Genomic DNA, 27,048 nt, shown 5'->3' with positions numbered 1-27,048 from the left:
TATTTAGTTATTAATAGTAAGTTTTATTTAGATTTATTGTAATTATATTTAAGTTAGGGGTGTTAGGGTTAGACTTAGGTTTAGGGGTTAATAAATTTAATATAGTGGCGGCGGTGTAGGGGTCGGCAGATTAGGGGTTAATAAGTATAATGTAGGTGGCGGCGGTGTAGGGGGCGGCAGATTAGGGGTTAATAACATAATGTAGGTGGCGGTGGGCTCCGGGAGCGGCAGGATAGGGGTTAATAAGTTTATTAGAGTGGCGGTGGGCTCCGGGAGTGGCGGGTTTAATAACTTTATTAGGTTGCGGCAGGGGTTCGTGAGCAGCGGGATAGGGGTAAAATAGTGTAGTATAGTGTGGGTGTTTGTTGACAGTATACCAATAAAGCAGGGAAAAAGCCGAAGAGCAGCGAGATCGATGACTGTCAGTTAACAACAGTCCGCTGCTCATCGCCCCTTACTTGGTGCGCGGCTTTTTGACAGCTTTTTTGGTAACTTTGGAGAACGTATTCAGGTCTGCGGCAGTGATGTTAGGCGACCTTAGGCGAGCGTATTGGTGCCATCGAATGCAAGTAAGTTGACGGCTTGATAAGTAGATGCCATAGAGTATTATTTGCATTTTAGAACACACAAAAAAAAAACATAGACACAGGCAGAGGTTGTGACTTACAGGAAGGGAAAATGGTAATTTTTGATCATTTTATTTTTTTAAATTTATTAATTCAAAAGTTTGGATTTCAGAATGTTTGGAATTCCATATTTAGGGATTTGTACCTGTATCAAAATGCTATATTAATCTCGCAAACACAACCAGCAAGGGACCACACACATACCTAAAACAACAAACAAAGGTGATATCATTTAAATGTATACATACTTTTTGCTTTACACTGGATATTTTTGACGTTGGGATACCAGTCAAGGCTAGATGAGCATAGAACAGTATTTGGACCTTCTAAATCAAATCCTGATGAACAGTGAAGACTTATTTTGTCTCCAACATCATATAAATCTTTCTCAGGAAAGTGTCTGATTTCTCCAGGAAGATTGGGATGCAAGCACATGACCCCTAAGTTAAATGTCAAGAGAAATAATGTTATCAACTTTTATAAAAAATGTTATCAATAAAGATACAGAAATTCAAAAAGAATACATAATGGAGTAAAACGCAAACAAAGAAAACATAGCTATACCTGCTATGGAATCATTACATTTTTTGCAAACTAATTTAATTTCCTTATTAGGTCAACTTGGGAGCAATCATATGACTTTTGGTGAATATTAAACTCACTTTGGCATTCCATGGACTCTGTATGCCATTGTAAGTCCTCCTCACATTTAGCAACAGGCTCACCAATGAGTGTAAATCCATCAGCACATGTGTAAACAATATGTTTGCCAACAGGATACGAAGTACCAGCATCCTGTAAAGAGATAAGGTTTTTAGTTACAGAGAAAACAGTTATATAATACATACTATTTCATTAGTAGAAAGGTAGGAACTCCTTAGGGCCAATGCAGTACCCTCCATGTTTTCTCTGGTTCAGAGCTGAGAATGTGCTGATATGTTCAATACTTTAAAGGGACAGTCTAGTCCAAAATAAACTTTCATGATTCAGATAGGGCATGTCATTTTAAACAATTTTCCAATTTAATTTTATCACCAATTTTGCTTTGTTCTCTTGGTATTCTTAGTTGAAAGCTTAACCTAGGAGGTTCATATGCTAATTTCTTAGACCTTGAAGGCCGCCTCTTAAGAATGCATTTTAACAGGTTTTTCACCACTAGAGGGTTTTAGTTCATGTGTTTCATATAGATAACACTGTGCTCATGCACATTAAGTTACCTGGGAGCCATCACTGATTGGCTAAACTGCAAGTCTGTCAAAAGAACTGAAATAAAGGGGCAGTTTGCAGAGGCTTAGATACAAGATAATCACAGAGGTAAAAACTATATAAATATAACTGTGTTGGTTATGCAAAACTGGGGAATGGGTAATAAAGGGATTATCTATATTTTAAAACAATAACAATTCTGGTGTAGACTGTCCCTTTAAACATTCCAAAACTTAAACATTAAAACAACAAAGAATTTAAATTAAATGTGTGTAGAGCTGTGATAAATGTTTGTACCCTTCATCTGTTTTATTCTGCATACTGATATCCAGGTTGTGTTTGTCCCCTGTTTTTTATACATAAGTTCAATTGAAAAAAACAAAATTACAACTGACCATTATCATATTTTGCTTATAGATAGATATTTAAATGCAGCTCTGGATGCAACTGCAGCTCCTGATTGGCTCATTGGATGTGTTCTGCTCAGCAGCCGCAATGCTCCCCTGTGTGACTTTACCTATGTGTTTAAACTTTTGTGATGTCTAAACAAGGCTAGAGTCAGGAATGCATAAATGATGTTCCTACAGTTGAAATATCACTTTAAAGGAATATGAAACCCAAATATTTTTTTTTTCATGGTTCCTACAGAACGTGGAATTTTAAATAACTTTCCATTGTATTTCTATTATCTAATTTGTTTCATTCTCTTTGTTAAAAAGTATACCTAGGTAAGCTCAGAACCTGCTGATTGGTGGCTGCGTATATATGCGCTCTTGCCGGCTTTTAGCTAGCTATATATGCGCTCTTGTCATTGGCTTTTAGCTAGTTCCCAGTAGTGCATTGCTGCTCCTTTAACAAAAGATACCAAAAGAATAAAGCAAATTAGATAATAGAAGTAAATTGGAAAATTTATTAAAATTGTAAGCTCTTTTTGAATCATGAAATAAACATGTGGGGTTTCATATCCCCTTAAGACAAGGTTCTCATTAATATTAACTACATCCTTACTAAGTATAATGTACCTTAACAAATCCATTTGCGAGAGGTGGAGGATTTGAACAGAACTTTGTAGGTGCTATGGAGGTATCAAAACAATGCGGCTCCACAGTACTGCAAAAAACATATAAATATATTTATTGTAAATCAAAATACAAATGTGGCGCCACAATATTGAAAAAATAAATTATTGTAAATCAAAACAGAATAAATTGCATAAAGTATTTATCTTACAAACAGGCTAGTATCCCTTGTTAAACAACATTTTTGCACTTGCAGGACTACATTTGTGAAAATGTGAGACATATATTCAAAATATTCAACACTTTTGAAATCATCATACTCAAATCCATACATTTTTAAGGGACTAATATACTATTGTAATAGTTCAAATGTATTTAAATAATTGGGCTGATTTTAGATCATGTGCCGTTTAAAAATAATAATTATATTAATAACAATAATTATTTTATATTGAAACGCCCACAAAAAAAACCCCAACGTGTTAAATGTCTTTCAGTTTTCATTTCCATTTCATAAATCATTCTTCAGGGGTCAAGTGGAGCGGGAACGCATGGGAACGGAGTTCCTGCACAATTTCTGCAGGAGTAACTAAGTTCCCTCTGGACAGAGAACAGAAAATCTTCAGTAAACACACTGCTGCTGCTGGTGGGTGTTGTTGGAGCACAGTTTGGTTAGAGGGATAGTGAAGTCCTCTAGTAATGGGCAGTAACACTTCCTACACTATACACTAAATTCAAGCCTGTCAGTGGTCCTGCTTTGTCATCAACGCGCTTGCTCTGGCTTGCTCTGGGGTCATTTAGCTCCCATCAGCAGAAATAGGACCTTAAGTGGGCGAGACTCTGTGACAGAGGAGGATTCTCAGGCTCAAAGGCAACCATTCAACCCTTCATTGGATTTAACTTGCTTTCATTAACCAAAGTGTATATATATATATAAATAAATACAGTGTGTGTGTGTGTGTGTATAAAACAATATTAATTGTGAGGGGAGGAGTCTTGGTGAGTTCCCACACTTTTTTTTTGTAGGACTTGACCCTTGTCATTCTTATATAGTATTTTGCTGCATGGATGTTATTATAAAGTATAATTAGCTTCAGGGAAATACATTGAGAGTTTAATGAAAATTAATAAATGCTAATGTAGCAAATTTCTAGAATAAAATGCTCAGCACAGCTGCCAAGGTCCTTTGGCCAAAACAAGTGACCTTTGTATAAATTTGCTTAATGTGCATTTGTTATATACTAGGAGCTTTTTTTTTTTTTTTTTGCATTGACAGCTTATGAAAGTCAAAAGCAAAATGACAAAGTGACAGTGACAGTTGTCAGAACAGGTGAGCATTACTTGAAGTGTATGACATTTGGGAAGAATAAATATTAGTACATGGAAATCGCAGGCGGAATGTTCAAGTAATGTAATCAGATTAAACAAACATGTCTGATATTGTATAATTAGAGGGATTATTGTTTAAGTTTCCAAAACATATATAGGAATTAGGTAAACACACTATGCTTTACTGTTTGCTATTTCCCACTGTTCCCACTAATGAAATCCTAATAATGCGTAGGTGGCTTATCATACCAATTAGAGTGCTGATGAGTGCATAGCGTTGTTTAAACAGATTTGTACAGCTGCACCCTAATGACAAGTTACAAAGATTATTCATGTGTGTCTATATGTGTAAGATTTTGCTACACTTCACACCCCACTTCACTGGACCTCAAAGGGGGTGGATTATTTATAGCAATTGCACACTGATGCTCCAGGTGCTGTTGTGTCCATACAATCCAAAAGGAAAACAGGAACTGCCATGGTGGAAGAAGCGACTTGAACAAACCGGAATTGAAAACTGCAGTGGCACTCTTGAAAAAAATTAAAAAATAAACTTTATTTCAGCTTATAAAGTATATACTGTACATTGAGGAGGGAGTACTATCTGATGCATTTCACACCTGTTACAGGTGCTTAGTTTAGTCATAGGTGGATCACTTATCTTTCTTTATGGCTCCACAGTCTACTTGAAGTTCCTCTAAATTAGAGGTGGCAGACATGTTTGAGAGTATGGGGAAGATTTATCAATGGTCGAGCAGACATCATTCGCTGTAGCGAATCATGTCTGCTCGACCACGCCAGAAACTGACAGCATATGCTGTCGGCATTTATCATTGCACAAGCATTTCTTGTGAAATACTTGTGCAATGCCGCCCCCTGCTCACAAGGGGCCAATCGGCAGGGGGTGTCAATCATCCCGATCGTATCTTACGACCAATGCTTCTTAACTTCCGTTTAAGGCGAGCCTGAAATGATGGGCATAGAAAGCAGCATCCGATGCTTGATAAATCTACCCCTATGTGTCCAAATTGGTGATAATTTATATCATATATTATCCATAATGTATTTCAATAACTACATTTTTACATGGTAAGTGCTTTGTTTTGAGCGCTACTTGTTCCCCACCCCTGGTGTAAGTAGTTGATCCTTACTGGAGGTAATATAGCACTGTGCATCTAGTTTGTTCAGTGTATGCGGCCTATTATATGTTCCGTGATTATAGTACAGTAATACCTTAGTTAAAGGGACACATTACCATATGCTAAATCACTTGAAAGTAATGCAGCATATCTGTAAAAAAGCTGACAAGATATTTTACCTCAAAATGTTTCCAGCTCAATGAGCAGTTATTCTTAAGCTACCTTTTATACATCTGTATGCTAAAAAGAAAAGGCAATTAGCATCATCACTGCTGAGTTCACACTTTGTTTTACTTTACTCTTGTGGCATTTAACCATAATCTCTTGAGATTTCATAGGAAACTTCCTTAAACTAGGAAGGGACATAAAGTGACAGTCCCTGTACATGCCTGATGCATACTCCCCTTGTATGTCTCATGACAAGCATCATCATTGGACACTTAAAGTTCCTTTACAATAGGATGTGCCTAGTGGGGACATTTTAAAGTAAAAGCTTCTTTTTTTTTCCAATTGTGCTTTTCACAGAGAAAGACTTTCCTAAAGTATATCAGTCTGATCCCGCCTAACATGGTCAGTCCAGTCCTAAAAATACCAGGCAATTCTCCTCTGAACAAGGAAAATGGCAACCCCAGACGATCGTTTCAGCCTTTTATGGGCCTCATCAGTGAGGGGCAGCCATATCCCTCTAAGCACATTACCCTTAGGGAGACTATCCCCAGGGTCATTATATAAATTCAAACAGAAAGAGAAGTAGTCTGCCAGGAACGAACAACCGCTCAATAGATTATTCTATGGCCCGATAATTACCTGGAAGTAGCTTCTTTTTGCCTAATTGTGCTTTTCACAGAGGAAAACTTTCCTGAAGTATATCAGTCTGATTGCCCCGAACAAGGTCAGTCCAGCCCCAAAATACCAGGCAATTCTCCTCTGAACATGGGAAACTGCAACCCCAGAAGATCGTTTTGGCCTTCTATGGCCTTGTCAGTGTGGTGCTTTTATTTTATTAGCATTAGTTTCCCAAAGGAACTGCTGAGCTATCCTTGGATCTTTCTTTCAAGATTTTAGCCAAAGAGCTCTTCACTTCAGCAAGGCCATTTTTTAAATACATACAACATGGTGGTGCCAATAACTTTATGAGTAGTAAAGTTTTACATTTCTTTTTTTCGCATTAAAACAACTTGCATAATTTTTTTTTAAAATACATCAGCTTATTATGCCCAGGTTTATATCTGTTTTAAATATATAATATCTAGAATATATTTATTGTCCCTTCAAGTATAAGAAGCAATATTGTAATGAACTTGTATGAGAGGTTAGTATATAACATCAAAAGATACAATCATTTCATCATGTTGATGAATGTAAAATGTAAATTTCCAGTACACCTTATGCCAGCATAAAAGCTTATGGGATCAATGTATTTCTTTAATTTAAATAAGTTAAAACAATGCAGACTTACCGAAAATGTTCCAATTCTCCATCTTCACATTGTTGGCTTTCCGTTAATTCACCTATGCAGTATTTGCCACCCCCACTTGGTGATGGGTTATTACAGGTACGAGTCCTTGTTCGCCTTCCAGAGCCTCTCACACATGCGGTCCATGAAGACCAGCAACTCCAGATTCCATCAATGACCCCTAGAATCACAAGAATACTGTACTACATATACACAGGCTTAACAATTATACCATGGCATTGGCTACACTGTATATGAATATATAGGGGCCGATTTATCAAGGCCCGACTGGGGCCTTATACCCCTGTTTCTGCGCAAGCCTTCAGGCTTGCCAGAAACAGGAATTATCTCTGAGGCGGCGGACAGCAATCCACCCGATCGCATACAATCGTGTTGATTGACACCCCCTTCTAGTGGCCGAATGGCTGCGAATCTGCAGAGGGTGGCATTGCACAAGCAGTTCACCAGAACTGCTTGTGCAATGATAAATGCTGACAGCGTATGCTGTCGGCATTTATTGATGTGCGGCGAACATGATCCGCTACAGGGGATCATGTCTGCTCGCACCTTCATAAATCGGCCCCATAGTTTCAAAACAACATATTTCTGCACATAATTTTCTGATATCTATTTCTGTTGGACTTTTTACACTGAGATTATTCTTGGAATTTGGAGCTTTTCATGGCAAGCTGAATCCCTTACAAAATATTTACACTTGTGGTAGAGATTAGGATTTCTATTGTTTTAGATAACAATTAATTCACATGGATTAAGGTGTAGAAATGGATTATGTTGCAAAATGTGCAATTGCTGAAGATAAAAAATCCCCATGAGAAAAATATCTTATATCTAAAGCCAAAACTATAATTGTTTAGTATTAAATGCTTCATATTTCTTTGGTTTATATAAGGAGTGGTCAAAATACAAAATGTCAACACCTTCCTACAAAATATGATTAGTGGTGCCTTCAAAGCTTTAATTAGATTGCAAGGTTTAAAAAAGACCTAAGGCTTAAGTGTATCACAAAATTGGTTACCCTTAACGTGTTGCCAATTACTTTTTATGCCAGTTTCAGACTATTACATGTATGGAAATTGTACTTTTAGGATTATTTTTCTATTCAAAATAGAAGTTTTTTTTCTCTTTAAAGTGCTTCTGGGAAACAGATGACTTATTGGTTATGGACCTTATATCAGTTGTGACTTGTTCACCTAATGTGAAATAAATGTGTTTGCTTCTTACTACTCTTGTTACTCTTCGGACAACTAATTTAAAGTTAAAAAAACATTTTTTTAACCCTAACAATAATCCTAAAACTTGGAGATAAGAATAATGAGTTCAGAGCTCAGAGCACTGGTGAAAAGCTGATGAGTGAAGGACAGGTTAGTAACCACAGTTACTGATTAGTTAAAGGGACATGAAAAGTTATATATTTATTTCATGATTCAGGTAGAGAATACAATTTTAAAGGGACAGTCTACACCAGAATTGTTATTGTTTAAAAAGATAGATAATCCCTTTATTACCCATTCCCTAGTCTTGCACAACCAACACAGTTATATAAATACACTTTTTACCTCTGTGATTACCCTGTATCTAAGCCTCTGCAAACTGCCCCCTGATTTCAGTTCTTTTGACAGACATCCATTTTAGCCAATCAGAGCTGGCTCACTGGAACTCCCCGTGCATGAGCACAGTGTTATCTATATGACACACATCAACTAACACCCTCTAGTGGTTAAAAACTGTCAAAATGTCTGAGAAAAGAGGCAGCCTTCAAGGGCTTAGAAATTAGCATATGATCCTCCTAGGTTTAGCTTTTAACTAAGAATACCAAGTGAGCAAAGCAAAATTGGTGATAAAAGTAAAGTGGGAAATTGTTTAAAATTACATTCTCTATCTGAATCATGAAAGTTTATTTTGGACTAGACTGTCCCTTTAAATAACATTCCCATTTTCTTTATACATCCTTTGTTGAAGAAATAGCAATGCAGCCACCAATAAGCAGCTACTGAGCCTATTTAAATATGCTTTTCAACAAAGGATATAAAACCAATGAAGGAAATCATAGGAAAATAATGAAAAAATAATAATTTGGGTTTCATGTCCCTTTAATTATTTCCCCTGTGCTCTAGTTAAGATATCTTTAAAATATGGCCTGTTAGAGGTATTTGATGACTGGAGTTAAGAAACACTAACCGCCTGCACGAAATAATAAAAAAACCTAATCGCCCGCACAAAGTATAACAAAAAAAAACTAACTGCCCGCAAGAAATATTAAACACCTTAACCGCCAACCCCCACATCCTAATAAACCTAATTAACCTATTAACTCCTAAACTGCCAACCCCCCACAACGCATATAACTAATTTAATTACTAAGCCCCCTAACCTAACACCCCCTAAATTAATCCCAATTACATAAAATAAAAAAATACTAAATTATAATTAAAATAAAAAACCTAACATTACTTTTGTAGGGCATTGTCCTAAGTTAAACAGCTCTTTTACATTAAATAAATACTAAGTCCCCCCTAACAGTAACCCCCCCCCGCCCACCCACTAAACCCCCCAAAATAAAAAACCTAACACTAAAAAAAACTTAAACTACCCATTGTATCTAAAGGAGCATTTGTACGGGCATTGCCCTTAAAAGGGCATTTAGCTCTTTTACTGCCCAATAAAATCCCAAATCTAAAAAAAAAGCCACCCCCCCAAAAAAAAAAGCCTCAGACTAAGCCCCAAGTAGGTACTCACCATTCCTGAAGTCCGACGGAGAAGGTCTTCTTCCAGGCAGCCCCATCATCTTCTATCTTCATCCAGAGCGAAGGCAGCGCAGAGCACAGGTACGGAGCGGTCTTCCCTGATGCGGCAATCCTCGGCGGCGTAGAGGCTACTCTTCATGCGATCGTCCCCCGCCGCACACTGAAGATTAAATTCAAAGTATTGGGGTACTTTGCATTCCTATTGGCTGAAATTTTGAAATCAGCCAATAGGATGAGAGCTACTGAAATCTTATTGGCTGATTTGAACAACCAATAGAATTTCAGTAGCTCTAATCCTATTGGCTGATTTCAAAATTTCAGCCAATAGTAATGCAAGGTACCCCAATTTGAATGTAGTACCTTACATTCAATTTTTAGTGTACGACAGAGATCGGATGAAGTGGAGCCTCCACACCGCTGAGGACCGCCACTGAGGACCGTCGCTGAGAACCGCCGCTGAGGACTGCAGCTCAGGATCCGCGCATCGGGGAAGCCAGCTCTGCACCTCCGCTCCGCCTTTGCTCCGGATGAAGATAGAAGATGATGGAGCCACCTGGAAGAAGACCTTCCCCGCTGGACTTCAGGAACGGTGAGTACCTATTTGGGGCTTAGGCTTTTTTTTATATTTTTTGGGGTGGCTTTTTCTTTTAGATTAGTTTTTTTGGGCTGTAAAAGAGCTGATTGCCCTTTAGGGGCAATGTGTAGCTTAGGTTTTTTTAGTGTTAGTTTTTTTTTATTTGGGGGGGTTTGGTGGGTGGGGGTTTTACTGTTAGGGGTAATTGGTAATTTGTTTAGGCAAAAGAGCTGTTTAACTTAGGGCAATGCCCTACAAAAGCCCTTTTAAGGGCTATTGGTAGTTTAGTATTAGATTAGTGGGTGTTTTTATTTTGGGGGATTTTTTATTTTTATAGGGGTATTAGTTTAGATTTAAATTGATTATTTTGGATAGCTTTATTTATTTTTTCCTGTAATTTTACATTTTTTATTTTTTGTAATATTAGTTTTGAGGTTTGTATTCTTTTTTTAAATAGACTGCCCTCTGGGCAGGTTTATCGCCTAGTAAATAATAAAACAATTTAAAAAAACTCCAAATAGTAGGAACATGGTTCAGAGGCATTTCTTAGCATTTTCCCTGAAGCTTCCATATTGAAATTACGTATAAGGCTTAGAAGGGTTTTACTCTGATACCACAGGTGCGGTGGTCATTTATTACATCCCTGACCAACGGCCTTAAAGGGACATTAAACATTAAATACATGCTAGATAGAATGATGCATTCAAAGAAAAGATTAGTCCATGACTAACATGTAGATGTATTTTTTAAAGTTTCATCAGTTGTTTAAAAAGTGACAAAATAAGTGTAAAGTTTTATTGTCTATAAAACACTGGGAGCTGCCATGTTGTAATTTGTGTTACCTTCTCTGCTGTGGCCAATTAGGGACAGTTATAAATAGGTCACTAGAGTGTGCAGCCAATGGTTGTGCTGAATTTAACAGTGTTCTGCACTTCCATTTCTAACAGGAACTGAAAAGCACACAATTTCAGAATGGAATTACAGGCAAAGAGGACAAAATAAATAATGAAAGTATATTGCAGAGTTGTTTTATTATATACAATTTATCATTTTATATTACCATCTCAAAGTGTTCAATGTCCCTTTAAGGAGCTTCACAGCGGGAATACAAAATCTTTCACAAAAGAATAAATAAATAATAAATAACAAAAATACACAAACCTGGTTGATCCTGTGCTAAAAATCCAAATTCACAAGCAGGCCCAAACGTGTAAGGCCTACAGTAGCACACACATTGTGTTCCCTCAACTGCCGGCTGACCTTTGTTCTGGCATGGTCTGCATTTACACGGGCTGATTTCATTCATATATTCCTCAATTGCTTGCTTCAGGAAATACTTTTTCACAGAAGAACACGGCACTTCTTTTACCAATTCATACAAAGGTGTCAGCTAAAAAAGAATACAAATGAACTTCATAATAGTCAAAGACATTTTCAAGACATACAAAAATAGCGTTTAAAGGAACATAAAACACCTTGTAATTACAAGACTTTTCTGTAGTCATTTGAGTGAGGGATAATTTTTCTATGTGAATACATTATTTGCTGCAATTATTTTCCGATAGCTAATTTCCCCCACCACTTGCATTATGGGGAGAAACCAATTCAGACTTGTTGCTGGAGAAAACAAGACTAGGCAATGTCATTAGCAAAATGTGTGTTGATTTTCAGTGCTTTCCAAAAAAAATGTTGGTTTTATTCAGCAAAATGAGAACTTTGAAATTCTCAATGTAACCACTGCCCACAGCTGGATAAGGGAGCAGACATGCTGTGCTGACAACGTTAAGTTACATTCTGCCACTTCTAGGCATGGGCAAAAGACTGACTCTAGCATTCACTGAATACTAAAGAAAGTTGTGTTACTCTAGATTTATGACATTGAGCTACATATGCCTTGCTGTAGAGACCCCAGTCCCCTTGTAGGGCTGTGACAAGAAGTAATGAACACTGCACAAATTAATTTTTTTTAAAAGAAATAAAAATTAAAATCCTTTTAAAATGACGAATATTACATATTGCAGTTATTTCTGGTATGTATAACCCACTGCTGAATGCTTTTTTTATTACAACAATAAAACAGCCTGTTTAATATCCCTTTAATTGCATGCATAATGCAAATTGGTATTATTGGTTGCAAAAAAAACACCTTGAAAAGCTTGTAAAAAGCCAGTTTCTTGGGGGCGTGTCTAAGCAGCGATCCTGGTCGGTCGCACACTCCTTGAGCTCCAGTTGAGACTCTGAGAAACTAGGAGATTCACAACAGCAAAATTTATACTCTTCGACTGCTAATGGGCCACAGCACATAGTAGTGTAATATACTATTTCGATATTGCTGGGGTTTTTTACACTGGTGCACAGGATTAAACGAGAAAGGCCTGGAGCGGCGGCTCACGACAGGCAAACATTACCCCCCTCGGTAACCCGAGGTTTCCAGCCATCACCAAACATCTAAACGCAGAGTTAGTAACAACTGCTCCACAGTAAGAAGGGAAGAAGGAGCTAAGAAGATGACCGCAATTTACTAAAAAAGGAGTCGGCGCAGCAGAGCCATTTCACCCAGTAGCCAATATGGCCGCCACGCAGAAAACAGAGCCACAAGACAAATAGTGTGACTATATGGCCAAGTTCGAGGAATGGTGTCAACAACTAATAGATCATGCTCCATACAACTACTTACTGAGCCACTTAACTTTCACAGGCATAGCAGATGCGACCAACGAAAAAGTATTGACAACACAGCCACCAGATTCAAACTCACAGCATGGGACTTGCAAGCAACCGGAGACTTCCCCTGTTCCTTCAACAAAGAAAATATACATAAAGGGAGAAGCAGGAACACCACACAGCCTCACGGAGGTAACTATAGATAAATGAAATCTTATACAGGTACGATCAACAATTAAGGATCTACTTGGTACCCAAGGAGTCTTTCCATATACGGAAGGATACACACCATCAAACATGACCAAATGGGAGTTTGTGGAGGGCTCTCAGGACGCTACACCAATATTTCAGGCACCCTCCTTAACCCATATCACTGATCAAGAGGCCAAAAAGCAGACTCACAGCTTAAGAACCTCTATGAACACTTCGATCCTACAAGGCTCCCGAATATCAATGAAGGGACACTAGAGAAGATTGCTTGGAGATGCCGGCTGCTGCCGCTCTGCTGCTGTGATATACCCCAAAAAATCCTGCACAACACTAAAGGGACACAACCTATATTGCAAGCAAAAGCATGTGGTTAATTTATCTGAGTAAAAACAACCCTTCCTTACCGCTACTCACAAGAAATTCATGTAGTAGGTACCAACTTGACTCCCATAAATGTTTAACAGTTTTGAGATCGTTATATATATGTATGCCTAGTTTAATAAATTTCCCTTTACTCAATGTCGCAGGTATCTTTTACGCTTGCAAATATGAACGTTACTAATACTCTAGATGGGCAATAAGGCATATGCAATTTTTCTATGATAGCGGAACAGAGTTAAAGCAATTTACCCCGCCGCTCGCTCCACAGAAGCGGCATAGACACTGTTGGGATTTTTCTACCAGTTATAATGTTTTAGATGATCTATTTTTAGTCAAGTTCATATAATTGACGCTACCACTGTTTTATACTTTAAATGTTCTTATATATGTTATCACTAAATTGTACCCTAATTGGAAAATGTCTCCAGATTAAATCACATTGAACGTGAGACTTACACCTATATGCTGCCCTAATATGAACAAGAATCACTGATCCCAAAATGTACCACTGCCCCTCTTTTTTATAATTACCCAGCACCATACTACCCCTCTCCACGTGGCTAGAGAGGAAAAATTAGAACAAGGTAGGGGAAAGGGGACAGCATAAATGCAGCATGAGGCGGAGGTGCCTTTATGGATGAAAGCAACTCACATACACTTAAATTCCTGGGATATGGAAGCTCTCCTTAGTCGCAATCATACAGCCTTATAGTCAATAATGCTCATTATAACATTTTGATCCTTTATCCTTGGTCAGGGGTGCCTCTTAAATCATAAAATAGCTTTTACTACCCCTAGCATACTCCCAAACTGGCACCTATTTCCATCTTTATATATTTTTACATTTTCTCAACACACCCCTTTTAACTGAGTACACATATCACCTTTTCCCATAAAAATCATGTGTGAGTAGAGCTCTGTACATAACAAATTTGCGTCAGTCTTAAAGGTTTGGTTTTGACCCTTCCGTTATCTATTCTACACCATATACAGCATCGCTATGTACTAATGATATAGCATCTCTATATCTTTATGTATACAATATTCAAGGACACAAGAGAGGTCCGAAATGTTGTTGATAGGGACTAAAAAAACGAATGCAACCTAATATATGTAATGATGTCTTCAAGACACAGCTTGTAACTTTCTTTATTGTTGTTTTTGTTGATGACAAAATATTAATTGTATTGTACAATTCCTTAATAAAAACTTGAAAATTAAAAGCCAGTCTCTTAATAATTTTCTGTGTTTATCTAGATTTTTGAACAGTATCCCCTATAAGTGTAATAACTTAGACCAGTTATGGACATCATGACCAAATGGAGTCCTGCCAATCAATATTTATAAAGTGTTTAATGCTGCATATATATATATATATATATATATATATATATATATATATATATATATATATATATGTATGGCTATGAAACACACAAATAATATAGTTCCTAAAAATGGCCATTGGCACAGAGCCAGATTTAGGTAAGGTTGCAGTGTATCCTTTGCTGTTCTTCCCTTCAGAGGGCTCTACTGAGTTTGCACAACCACCAGAAGTCTCCAAAGCCCACAGGACTAAAGGCACAAAAATCCACACCCATAGGTAGCCCCAAACGCACAAAAACAATACTTAGTTATTACTTTACTTGGTGTGCTGCAAAGACTAAAGTAAAGGTCTATAGGTTGGCAACCCCTGCCATAGATAAACAAGCATGAACATTGCATAAGCCAATAAGTAGCTCAAATTCTGAATCAAAGTGTCGAGGCTATAGAACATAAATTGAGATTCTAATGCAAAAATAAAATGCTGTCATTTATTTCTTAGAGCAGGTTATTGTAATTTATTTCTTAAAGCATGATAACTCCCACAAAGGGGTGAAATGACCATAATGATCAAATGTGAAAAGTGCACGAGTGTATTTCAGTTTTTAATTGAAGCATTTCTGATTTATTGTTGAAAAAGCAACAGTTTCAGCTACATATGCAGATATCATATGCTATGCATGTCCATGCACCCTTATTCAAATATTGCGCCAGCTCAGAGAGCAAATGGTAGTTATTTTGACAGCAATTACTAAATTTGCATCATACAATCCACTAGTGACTCTCTGAGCAGGGCATGCACAGCATATGTGCATATGCCACTATAACAGTAAAAGCTTTTAATAGAATAGCAATTTTGCTATTAGAAATATATTGCATAGCTGCCAACATTTGAAACATTTTCCAGGGACACTTTGCAGCGAACAATTACCTGCATGGAAATGTTTACCACACCCCCTGCCCTACAGTTCCGCCCACTTTGCCAAACCCACATAATTAGCATAATTTAGCTCTGCCTATTTATTATGGTGCATATTATATATATATATATATATATATATATATATATATATATATATATATATATATATACAGGTAGCCCTCAGTTTACGCCGGGGTTAGGTTCCAGAAGGAATGGTTGTAAATCGAAACCGTTGTAAATTGAAACCCAGTTTATAATGTAAGTCAATGGGAAGTGAGGGAGTTAGGTTCCAGGTCCCTCTCAAAATTGTCATAAGTAACACCTAATACATTATTTTTAAAGCTTTGAAATGAAGACTTTAAATGCTAAACAGCATTATAAATCTAATAAAATAATCACACAACACAGAATATATAATTAAACTAAGTTAAATGAACAAAAACATTTGCTAAACAGCATTATAAACCTAAGAAAATAATCACACAACACAGACTTTACTTGCATTTTTCTGCAAACCGTTCTTTCTATGCATTCCAATCTGGACAGATTTATAGACAGGAAGATCTTGTTCCTTTGCAAGCTGCTCGATAGCTCAGTTCTGGTTAAACTGATTAATTTCAGCTTGCTTGGCTTGCATATCTTTGCGTCAACACAAGCGGACAGCTCCACCTACTAGCTATTTTAATCAATGCATTGCTTCTCAATGCTTTTCAATAGCAGTCACATGACTGAAAAAAAGGTTGTTATTCTGAAACGTTGCAAATTGAACCGTTGTAAACCGAGGGCCACCTGTATATATATATATATATATATATATATATATATATATATATATATCAATTAAAATATGAAACTTAAAGGTATAGAAGGAAAATGTACAGAATGGAATTAATTAAAGAAATGGGAGCAAAAGGAAAAAGCCTCACACACCCAGCCCCTCCCATTACCTCGGATTACCATATATACAAAAATGTTATATTATAGAGAGGATCCCTCTGCATCACTCACATAGCCCCCTCCAAATATACATATATATATATATATGATTATATATATGATTAAAACCTTCTCCCAGCTGATGAATGGCAAAAACCATGAAACAGTCTATCCTGGGATGGTTATGAATCACTGTGCTAACGGTAGCTAAGCTTATAAGCTGGCTGAACAGGGATGCTTTGGTGTAAAGGTAATCTGCTGAAAAGCTGACTTGAAGTAAAAAGGTGTGTCATTGGGAACTTAATTTGCATATCTTACCCAGAATCCTTTGCTGCATTGGAAACAATGTAATTCAGAGGTTTTCTGTGGGAAAAACAAGCCTTCTGGTCTGTCTAGATTTCTTAATGAACTACACAATGAGTTATTTTCTTTCTCTCTCTCTCTCTCTCTCTCTCTCTCTCTCTCTCTCTCTCTCTCTATATATATATATATATATATATATATATATATATATATATATATATATATATTAGAGAGGTTGCCTATGCCTCACTCACAGAGACCCTCCCCAGTAACTTAAAAATTAATATATATTTAATATTATAGAGAGTTTCCCTCTACCTTACATACAAAGCCCTCTCACCTTATCTCAGTGCATTTGGACAGTTTTTCACAGCTAGGCCATGCTAGTTTATGTGTGCCATATAGATAACAAGTGCTCACCGCTGTGGATTTAGCAATGAGTTAGAACTGATTGGCTAAAATGCAAGTCTTTCAAAAGAACTGAAATAAGGGGGCAGTCTGCAAAGGCTCAGATACTAGGTAATCACAGTGTATTAGTATAGAGTGTTGGTTATGCAAAACTAGGAAAACCCCAAAATTCACACAATTTTTGCAAGCAGATTGGGCTTGCAAGAAAGATTTAGAAAATATATAAAAAAGAGTGCCTCATAGTGCAGTTATCCAAAATAAATTTGCAGTAAGATCAAAGTTGCTGACAAATGGCTACTCACAAGGGTGTGTGCACTGAATAAAGTGCAATATACACAGGCTGGGCTTTGCAGTCTCCAACTGAATGATGTAGGCAATGTCTTCCTCAGATTGAAGTACAATGGATTCTAGATGTGATGGCCTTTTAAAACATAAAAGACACAAAGCTTCTCCTAGTGCAGGTAAAACTAATAACGAAGGTGATTGCAGGAAAAAATGTGAAATGGGTACTTACATTTCAATTTGCACAGTGGAATTGTGCAAATAAAGCAGGCTGAATGTTACAGACACCAGCTGTCTGAGTTGGTCAATCTGATAGGTCTCCCTGGGCTGTTCTTCCAAATGATTTTAAAATAGAATAAAAGTGCTCCCCAAGTTTATTTTAAACCATATAAAACATGCAACACGTTTCTCAGCTGACTAGCTGTTTTATCAGACATGTTTTATTTGCACAATTCCACCGTGCAAATTGAAATGTGAGTACCCATTTCACATTTTTTCCTGCAATCACCTTCGTTGGACTACAATCTGAGGGAGACATTGCCTTATTGTAAAAATGATTCTATTCAAAAAGTAAATGCAATCAAGTAAATTTCAGTTTGGACTAGGGCTGCACAATTAATTGCGGATGCGGTTTTAAACCGCAATTTGCTTCTATTTATTCATCAGATTTGTTATAGTTGCTCCTATGAACCTTTATTAGAGGGAAATGTCAAAACTGAAATGTGCATAAAAACATTTCAATTTGAAATAGAAGCATTTTTGCAATAAACTTTCATTACCAAAAATGCTTTTAGTAAACGTTATTTCTGTTTTTCAGCAGCATACGCACATATTCTTTAAGGGCCTGTGCACCAGTATTCAAACACCATGACTGCTCAGAGACCTGGCCGTGGTTTGTATTGCTTCAGAAGACGTCATTTGTGTCACACAAGCCACTGCTGACTCCCTGAGAAGGTGTGTGCACAGGCCCCTACAGGATATGTGGCTATGTCACAGAAAAACAGCAATACATTTTATTATTGCTAATGAAAGTATATTGCAAAATGTCTTTAGTTCACATTGAAATTCACCCAAGCACATTTCAATTTTGACCTTTCTATCCCTTTAAAGAAGCGTGAAACTCAAAAATGTTCTTCCATGATTCAAAAACAAATTTTCCAATTTGCATCTATTGTTGAATTTACTTTGTTCTTTTGGCATTCATTGTTGAATAGCATACCTAGGTAGGTAGCACACACGTCTGGAGCACTAACTGTGCTATACGCTTTTGAGCAGTAAATGGCAGCAATGTTTATACAGTGTATAACACTGCATTCTTGCAAGACTGCTGCGATATAGAACACAGATATGGATACAAAGATAACAAAGTAAATTTGATAACAGAGGTCAATTGGAACGTTAAAAACTAAAAACTGTTTCTGAATCATGAAAAAATAAATTTGTTACATATCCTTTCAACACTACATATACCATTTACTATAAACATTGTACTATACACACACAGTATTTATACAGTGAATAAATTATTAATTATCATGGTTGCTTTTTTATCCACATAATAAAATGAAAGACTTAATCACCTAGGAGTATTTCTTCACTGACTTTTTAACACTTGTGTCCTAAGATGAAAGTCAACAATACTGGCAGACAAACTTGCCCATACCATATGCCATGACAGATGTACTGCAATAAAAACCAAGGACATTTCCTGCTCATAGAGGACAAATTCATAAGGAAAATGAACATGATAAGTGTCACCAGAATCACACATTTAAATATGCTTCACAAAGGTCAAAAGATTCCCTTTATTTGACTTTGGTTGCATTGAGAGAAAGAAATCTTAATTTTCTACCACATTACTATTTCCAATGGTTTAAATATGCTTAAAATATAATAAGCAAAAAAAATGTGTTTTACAAATATTGGGGTCGATCCGATATAAATCGTCGCCCGCAAAAGCCGGCGACGCCAATATTTACGCTGATTTGGTATCCTATATACGGCGTAACCTAGAAGTTACGCGCGTATATTTCTGCCGTCGCCCGTAGTTTTTTGGGCCATAGGCAGGTATACCAAACCAGCGCAGTTTGGTATCCAATATGCAGCGTAAGGACTTACGTGGCGAAAATGGAGAAAACTTACTCCATTTTCACCTCGCCACAAAAAGCAGCCGTAAGAAGCCTTACGCTGACTATTGGAGCCCCGTAACTCCCTAAACTAACTAGAAAATAAACCTAACACCTAACGCATGCGCAATGTCTATCTCCCTGTCAACCGCGATCTGCTAAATAAAACCTAACACCTAACGCATGCGCAATGTCTATCTACCTGTCAACCGCGATCCCCCCCCCCCCCCGAAATCCCTAATAAAGTTATTAACCCCTAAACCGCCGCTCCCGGCCCCCGCCGCCATCTACATAAACTAACCCCCTACTGTGAGCCCCTAAAACCGCCGCCATCTACCTTATCTATCCCCTAATCTGACCCTTTATACCGCCGCCACCTATATAAAAATTATTAACCCCTAATCTAATCCCCCTATACCGCCGCCAGCTATATTAATATTATTAACCCCTAATGTAAGCCCCTTACACCGCCGCCATCTCTATTAAAATGATTAACCCCTAATTTAATCTACCTACCCCGCCGCCAGCTATATTATCTATATTAACCCTAAGTATATTATAGTTAATATAGGTATTACATTATAAATATTAACTATATTAACCCTAATTATATTAGGGTTAATATAGTTAATATAGTTACTATAGTATTTATATTAACTATATTAACTCTATCTAACCCTAACTAAATTAATATTAAATTAATCTAATTCATTTATAAACTAAAATATTCCTATTTAAATCTAAATACTTACCTATAAAATAAACCCTAAGATAGCTACAATATAATTAATAATTACATTGTAGCTATGTTAGGGTTAATATTTATTTTACAGGTAAATTGTTAATTATTTTAACTAGGTATAATAGATATTAAATAGTTATTAACTATTTAATATCTACCTAGTTAAAATAATTACCCAATTACCTGTAAAATAAATCCTAACCTAAGTTATAAATACACCTACACTATCAATAAATTTAATAAACTACAAACATCTATCTAAAAATACAATTAAATTAACTAAACTAAATTACAAAAAAAAACAAACACTAAATTACAAAAAATAAAAAAAAGATTACAAGATTTTTAAGCTAATTACACCTATTCTAAGCCCCCTAATAAAATAATAAACCCCCAAAATAAAAAAATTCCCTGCCCTATTCTAAATTAAACAAATTTCAAAGCTCTTTACCTTACCAGCCCTTAAAAGGGCCTTTTGTGGGGCATGCCCCAAAGAATTCAGCTCTTTTGCATACAACAAATACAATCCCCCCCCCCCCATTACAACCCACCACCCACATACCCCTATTCTAAAACCACCCAAACCCCCCTTAAAAAAGCCTAACACTACCCCCCTGAAGATCTCCCTACCTTGTCTTCACCACACCGGGCCGAACTCCTGATCCGATCCGGGCGATGTCTTCCTCCAAGCGGCAAAGAAGAATTCTTCCTCCGGCGATGTCTTCCTCCAAGCGGCAAAGAAGAATTCTTCCTCCGGCGACGTCTTCCTCCAAGCGGCAGCAAAGTCTTCATTCTTCCGGCGGCATCTTCAATCTTCTTTCTTCGCTCCGCCGCCGCGGAGCATCCATCCCGGCCGACTGCTGTACTACGAATGAGGTACCTTTAAATGACGTCATCCAAGATGGCGTCTGCCGAATTCCGATTGGCTGATAGGATTCTATCAGCCAATTGGAATTAAGTTAGAAAAATCTGATTGGCTGATTGAATCAGCCAATCAGATTCAAGTTCAATCCGATTGGTTGATCCAATCAGCCAATCAGATTGAGCTCGCATTCTATTGGCTGTTCCGATCATAGATGTTTGTAGTTTATTAAATTTATTGATAGTGTAGGTGTATTTATAACTTAGGTTAGGATTTCTTTTACAGGTAATTGGGTAATTATTTTAACTAGGTAGATATTAAATAGTTAATAACTATTTAATATCTATTATACCTAGTTAAAATAATTAACAATTTACCTGTAAAATAAATATTAACCCTAACATAGCTACAATGTAATTATTAATTATATTGTAGCTATCTTAGGGTTTATTTTATAGGTAAGTATTTAGATTTAAATAGGAATATTTTAGTTTATAAATGAATTAGATTAATTTAATATTAATTTAGTTAGGGGTGTTAGGGTTAGATAGAGTTAATATAGTTAATATAAATACTATAGTAACTATATTAACCCTAATATAATTAGGGTTAATATAGTTAATATATATAATGTAATAACTATATTAACTATAATATACTTAGGGTTAATATAGATAATATAGCTGGCGGCGGGGTAGGTAGATTAAATTAGGGGTTAATCATTTTAATAGAGATGGCGGCGGTGTAAGGGGCTTACATTAGGGGTTAATAATTTGAATATAGATGGCGGCGGTGTTAGGGGCTCACTTTAGGGGGTTATAGATATAATATAGCTGGCGGCGGGGTACGGGAGCGGCGGTTTAGGGGTTAATAACTTTATTAGGTTGCGGCGGGGTACGGGAGCGGCGGTTTAGGGGTTAATAGCTTTTTTATTGTTAGGCTAGTGAGGGGGGATAGCGGATAGAGGGTTCGACAGTGCGGGCTATGTTAGGGAGGCGTGTTAGACAGTGCGGGCTATGTTAGGGAGGCGTGTTAGACAGTGCGGGTGTTTTAGACTTTAGTCAGGTTTTATAGGCGCCGGCAGTTTCTAACGTGCCGCAAGTCACTGGCAACGCCAGAAATTTGTACTTGCGCAGATTTCTGGACATCGCTGGTTTGTCAGACTTACGGCACGTTAGCATCTGACGGCGACTTATATGGGATAGCTCGAGTTGCGAGCTGAAACTGCGGGCGACACTGGTTCCCTCGCTTGCGCCGCAAACTGCGATCTATATCGGATCGCGCCCATTGTGTGTTCATGTCTTAAAAGGAATAAACCTAAATCCCCCATAAATATATAGTTAAGCATAGCAAAAATACTGCAATTTAAATTAATTATTTTTTCCTACTATTGCAGTAACATCCCTTTACAAATTCCCTCTCCCCCCTAGAGGGACTGGAGATCTGTGATGCATATTGCATCTATAGGGTAATGCCACAATAAGTCTCACATTTCACCTTAAAGCTTATGACTGACCACAGCAAAGGATTCGACCAGACTTTTCAAGGGGTATATTTCTGGGTTACTCCACAATATAATAGTCCTGTGTATTTAACTAATACTATGGCAGTTTTAAATAGCAGTGTTTTTGTTTGTTTTTTGCTAACTAATTATAGATACCATGCATTTGTAAACCTGTTTCTTTAAGTCATATGTACCTTAAAGGGACACTCAAGTCAAAATAAACTTTTATGATTCAGATAGAGCATGCAGTTTTAAGACACTTTCCAATAAACGTATCAAATTTTACACAGTTGTTTTATATATACACTTTCTGAGGCACCAGTTCCTGCTGAGAATGTGTACAAGCTCATAAGGTATACGTATACTAGTTTGTCATTGGCTGATGTCTGTCACATGATACAATGGGCCAGAAAAATGTGAGAAAAAATTAATTTGTCAGATAAAAAAATCTACTGATTATTTGAAATTCAGAGTTGGTGTTATTGCATTGTCTTTTTATTATGTACAATTATGTACTACTGCATTGAGTGGTCCTTTAAGTGAATATTACAAGCTAGCTACCTAAACAAATATTTTGCTTAGCCCTGAGATCATTCATTTGACATGGAAGTAGCTATAATACATTTCATCCTCTGAACAAAGCTCATTCGAGCATCTTGTTTGACTTTGAGTTACATATCTTAAGGGTATTTAATTTCATAATTTGGATTTTGAAACTGAAATTCTTTTTTAAATAAAAACTACGCTGCATCAAAGATGTAATAGCCACTTCCTAATCAAATTGAAATTTCTTGCAAAACCTGGACAAAGCAACCTTTTAATGATTTGGCAAAATTGTTTTAATATAGCGCAGATAGCAAATTAAATATTTATTATCATGACGTGTGCTTAGTCAAGGTAGTCAAATCATACCTGCACTGCGTAGTGCATTGCTGCTCCTTCAACAAATGATACCAAGAGAATGAAACGAATTAGATAATAGAAGTAAATTAGAAAGTGGTTCAAAATTGTATTCTCTATCTGAATCATGTAAGAAAAAATTTGGGTTTCATGTCCCTTTAAGCAATCTTAGCATTTTTTAATTTTGCATGGTTAGTCAGTAAGAAGGCTACTATCTGGCTGGTTGCCTGCATGGCTGTGTGTGAGGCTTTTACTAATTGAGAATGAAAATATTGATTTCTCTATGGCAAGATAGAAAGTGCCTCCCATATAAAAAATCTGTTTCCTGAAAAATATTTCTTGATATGGAACAAATGCTATTGTATTTACCTTTCATCAAAAACATATATTAGATTATTTGTTTGGGTTCAGATTTTTTTTTATATATATATTTTATTTACCCTCCCTATAAACATTTTTTAATTCTTTTTTTTTTTTCAGAATATTTAAAACTGCATTGCTTCAGAGAACCTGCATGGTTACAGTGTTAGGTTCATTCAGATATGTAATGCAGAAGCAGTCAGCATAGAATGTGAACTGAATGATAACAGCATTGATAAACATATTTCAAGGGAAATCATTGATCACACAGAAAGGTCATCGCTATTCCTGTCAGATTTCTAATTACTTTTTGCATTCAAGATTCCCAGATGTAAAAGGTGTTGAAATGTCTAGCAATATAGGACATTATATATAGTGATATCATAAGCCGAACAGTAAAATAAAGCCCTACATTGTATTAAATAGTTAAAACACTTTTCATGGTTTCTGCTAGACCTGATTTTTTTTTTTTTAAATATATGTACCTTGGATTCATTAAAGTCATTATATATATATATATATATATATTTCACAGAAAAAAAGGACATGTAAATATATGTTCGACTTATTATATAAATTACATTTTTATTTAATGATGTTTTTATTATAAATTATTGTCATAAAAATAAAGCATCTTAATCGTTTAACTGTATTCAAGGAATTAAATGTAGTAACAATCATACAATTGTCATATAATTTCACCCCAAGTTTTTAATATATTTGTTTAAGGGTTAATTTTGCTATTTTAAATGTGATATTTGAAATAAATATTGTAATACGGTCTGCGGTATGACTGTTTATTCAATTTGTGATTTAAATGCCAACTTTGCACTCTAAAAGTTACCTTCCTCCTAGGGTATTTAGAAGTGTACCTAAATCACAACTGATACGGGTTAAGGAAGATAGTGTCTGATTCCTCATTGCAAAGGTTAAGGTTAAATGAGATGTGTGAAAGATTTATTGAGAGGGGTTACGCTCATCAGGAGTTGGCCACTATTGATCTGACCACTAACAAACAACATGATAACGCGTTTGTGTCTAGATATAATGCTACAAGAGTTGTTCTACACAAGATTCTTTGTAAAAAATGGTTCATAAAGGATTCTATGCCTACTACAGAGGAATTTCAGAATCCTCAATTTGCAGCTTTTCATAAAGGCAACACCATAGGCAGACAACTGGTTAAAAGCTAAGCAACCAGTTATACAAGATAAGCATTCTGTTTTTAAGCATAAACTTGGTGATACATGTCCCTGTCTTAACTGTTCACATTGCAATAATATTATCAGAGGTTAAACTATTTGTCATCCATATTCAGGTAAAAAATTCCCTATTAAGGTTTTTTTACGTGTCTACTTATGTATGTTACATATGTCTATGCGCTAAAGTGCTTGTGTGGCCTTTTATATGTGGGGGATACTACACAGCAGGTGAAGGACTGCATTGTACAACTTAAGTCGACCATTCCCAAACCTAATTTAGCACATTTTCCAGTCCCCTCTCATTTTTATGAGAGGGGGCATCAGGTGAACTAATTAAGGTTTATGGTGCTAGATAGTGTTTCAAGGGTATTTTATATGCTCATGGCCTTTATATAGATTATAATTTGTCTAGTTTTCTTTAATAATTAGTTTTTCTTTTATGATGTACTGTATAAATGATAGCGTTAATTTGAGTGTAACATTGTAAAAAAATGTTTTGTTTTTTTTTTTTGTTTGATACATTTGTATTGGGTTATTTACCATGAGCTTTTTCTGAGTACTAATTTAGGATAAATATGGATTTGGTATTAAGGAAGGGGCGGGAGCCACTAAAAACTTGCTTTCACTGTACTACTGCCATGTACTAAATAAACTGAAGCTATAGCATTGGATTTGCTGTGCCTGCTTGTGAATTTATGATAAGTTTTAAGAAAAAAAAAGTTTACAAATTGAAACATGTTGAAAAAATTATTCTTTGACTACCATCCAAATGTCCCTTAAAGGACCACTCAATGAAATATAATTACATAATTAACAAGTACATAATAAAAAGACAATGCAATCGCACTTACTCTGGATTTCAAATAAGCAGTAGATTTTTTTTCTGACAAACTTATTTTTTCTCCCATTTGCCCGCCCCCTGTGTCATGTGGCAGACATCAGCCAATCACAGACTAGTATACGTATACCCTGTGAGCCTTTGCACATGCTCAGTAAGATCTTGTTCCTCAGAAAGTGTGAGCATAAAAATTTGATAATGAAAGTAAATTGGAAAGTGTCTTAAAACTGCTGCTCTATCTGAATCATAAAGGTTTATTTTGACTTGAGGGTCCCTTAAATGACAGTTTGCTAGTAAAAAAAAAAAGGAGTAAGAGAGCGAGAGGCACACAGAGGGGGGAAATAGACAGGCAGCTCTTTTCTGTCACTGGCTTTTTCTCAGTTTAGAAAGCATGGCAGCTCTGACAGGAAAAAGACAGTATTGCTTACTTTAGATATCTGTGAGCTCTCTTTAGAGAAAACAGAGAAAGAGGGAGAAAGTGAAAAAGAGAGAAAGTATTGAGATACATAGATAGAGTAATTTAAAAACAGGGATTACTGATAGAAACCCACAAAGTCACAGAAAAAAGTGCTATATAAAGCAGAGAAAGAGTAAAAGACCTAAAAAGAGAGAGACTAAGATATAGAAAGTTACAGATAAATAGTGAAGCAGAGGAAGTGTAGCAAAGGGAGGGGGGGGGGGGCAGATTACAGTTAACCAACCAATGTATTTTTATGCAGACTGTGTGAAAGAAAGAAATAGAGAGAGAGATAAAGAAAGAAAAAGAGAGAGAGAGAGAGAGAGAGAGAGAGAGAGAGAGAAAGAGAGAAAGAGAGGAGAGATAGAAAGAGCGAGAGAAAGAAAGAAAGAGAGAGAGAGAGAGAGAGAGAGAGAGAGAGAGAAAGAAAGAAAGAAAGAAAGAGGGAGAAAGAGAGAAAGAAAGAGAGAAAGAAAGAAAGAAAGAAAGAAGGAAGGAGAGAGAGAGAGAAAGA

At 36.4% G+C, this 27,048-nt stretch overlaps 1 protein-coding gene across 1 annotated transcript in view; it reads right to left on the bottom strand.

Annotated features, from left to right (window-relative positions):
* C7 (complement C7) overlaps nucleotides 1–27,048 on the bottom strand; it is a 153,404-nt gene that overhangs the window by 49,799 nt on the left and 76,557 nt on the right. The window contains exons 11-15 of the mRNA XM_053700428.1: nucleotides 11,276–11,504; nucleotides 6,779–6,956; nucleotides 2,855–2,942; nucleotides 1,289–1,421; nucleotides 875–1,066 (exon numbers count right to left, since the gene is read on the bottom strand). Of these exons, the coding sequence (XP_053556403.1) occupies nucleotides 875–1,066; nucleotides 1,289–1,421; nucleotides 2,855–2,942; nucleotides 6,779–6,956; nucleotides 11,276–11,504 (820 nt within the window). The remainder of the gene's footprint in view (nucleotides 1–874; nucleotides 1,067–1,288; nucleotides 1,422–2,854; nucleotides 2,943–6,778; nucleotides 6,957–11,275; nucleotides 11,505–27,048) is intronic.

This window comes from Bombina bombina, chromosome 2 (genome assembly GCF_027579735.1).
Source record: "Bombina bombina isolate aBomBom1 chromosome 2, aBomBom1.pri, whole genome shotgun sequence".
NCBI lineage: Eukaryota > Metazoa > Chordata > Amphibia > Anura > Bombinatoridae > Bombina > Bombina bombina.
This window is presented reverse-complemented; position numbering and strand designations above follow the sequence as displayed.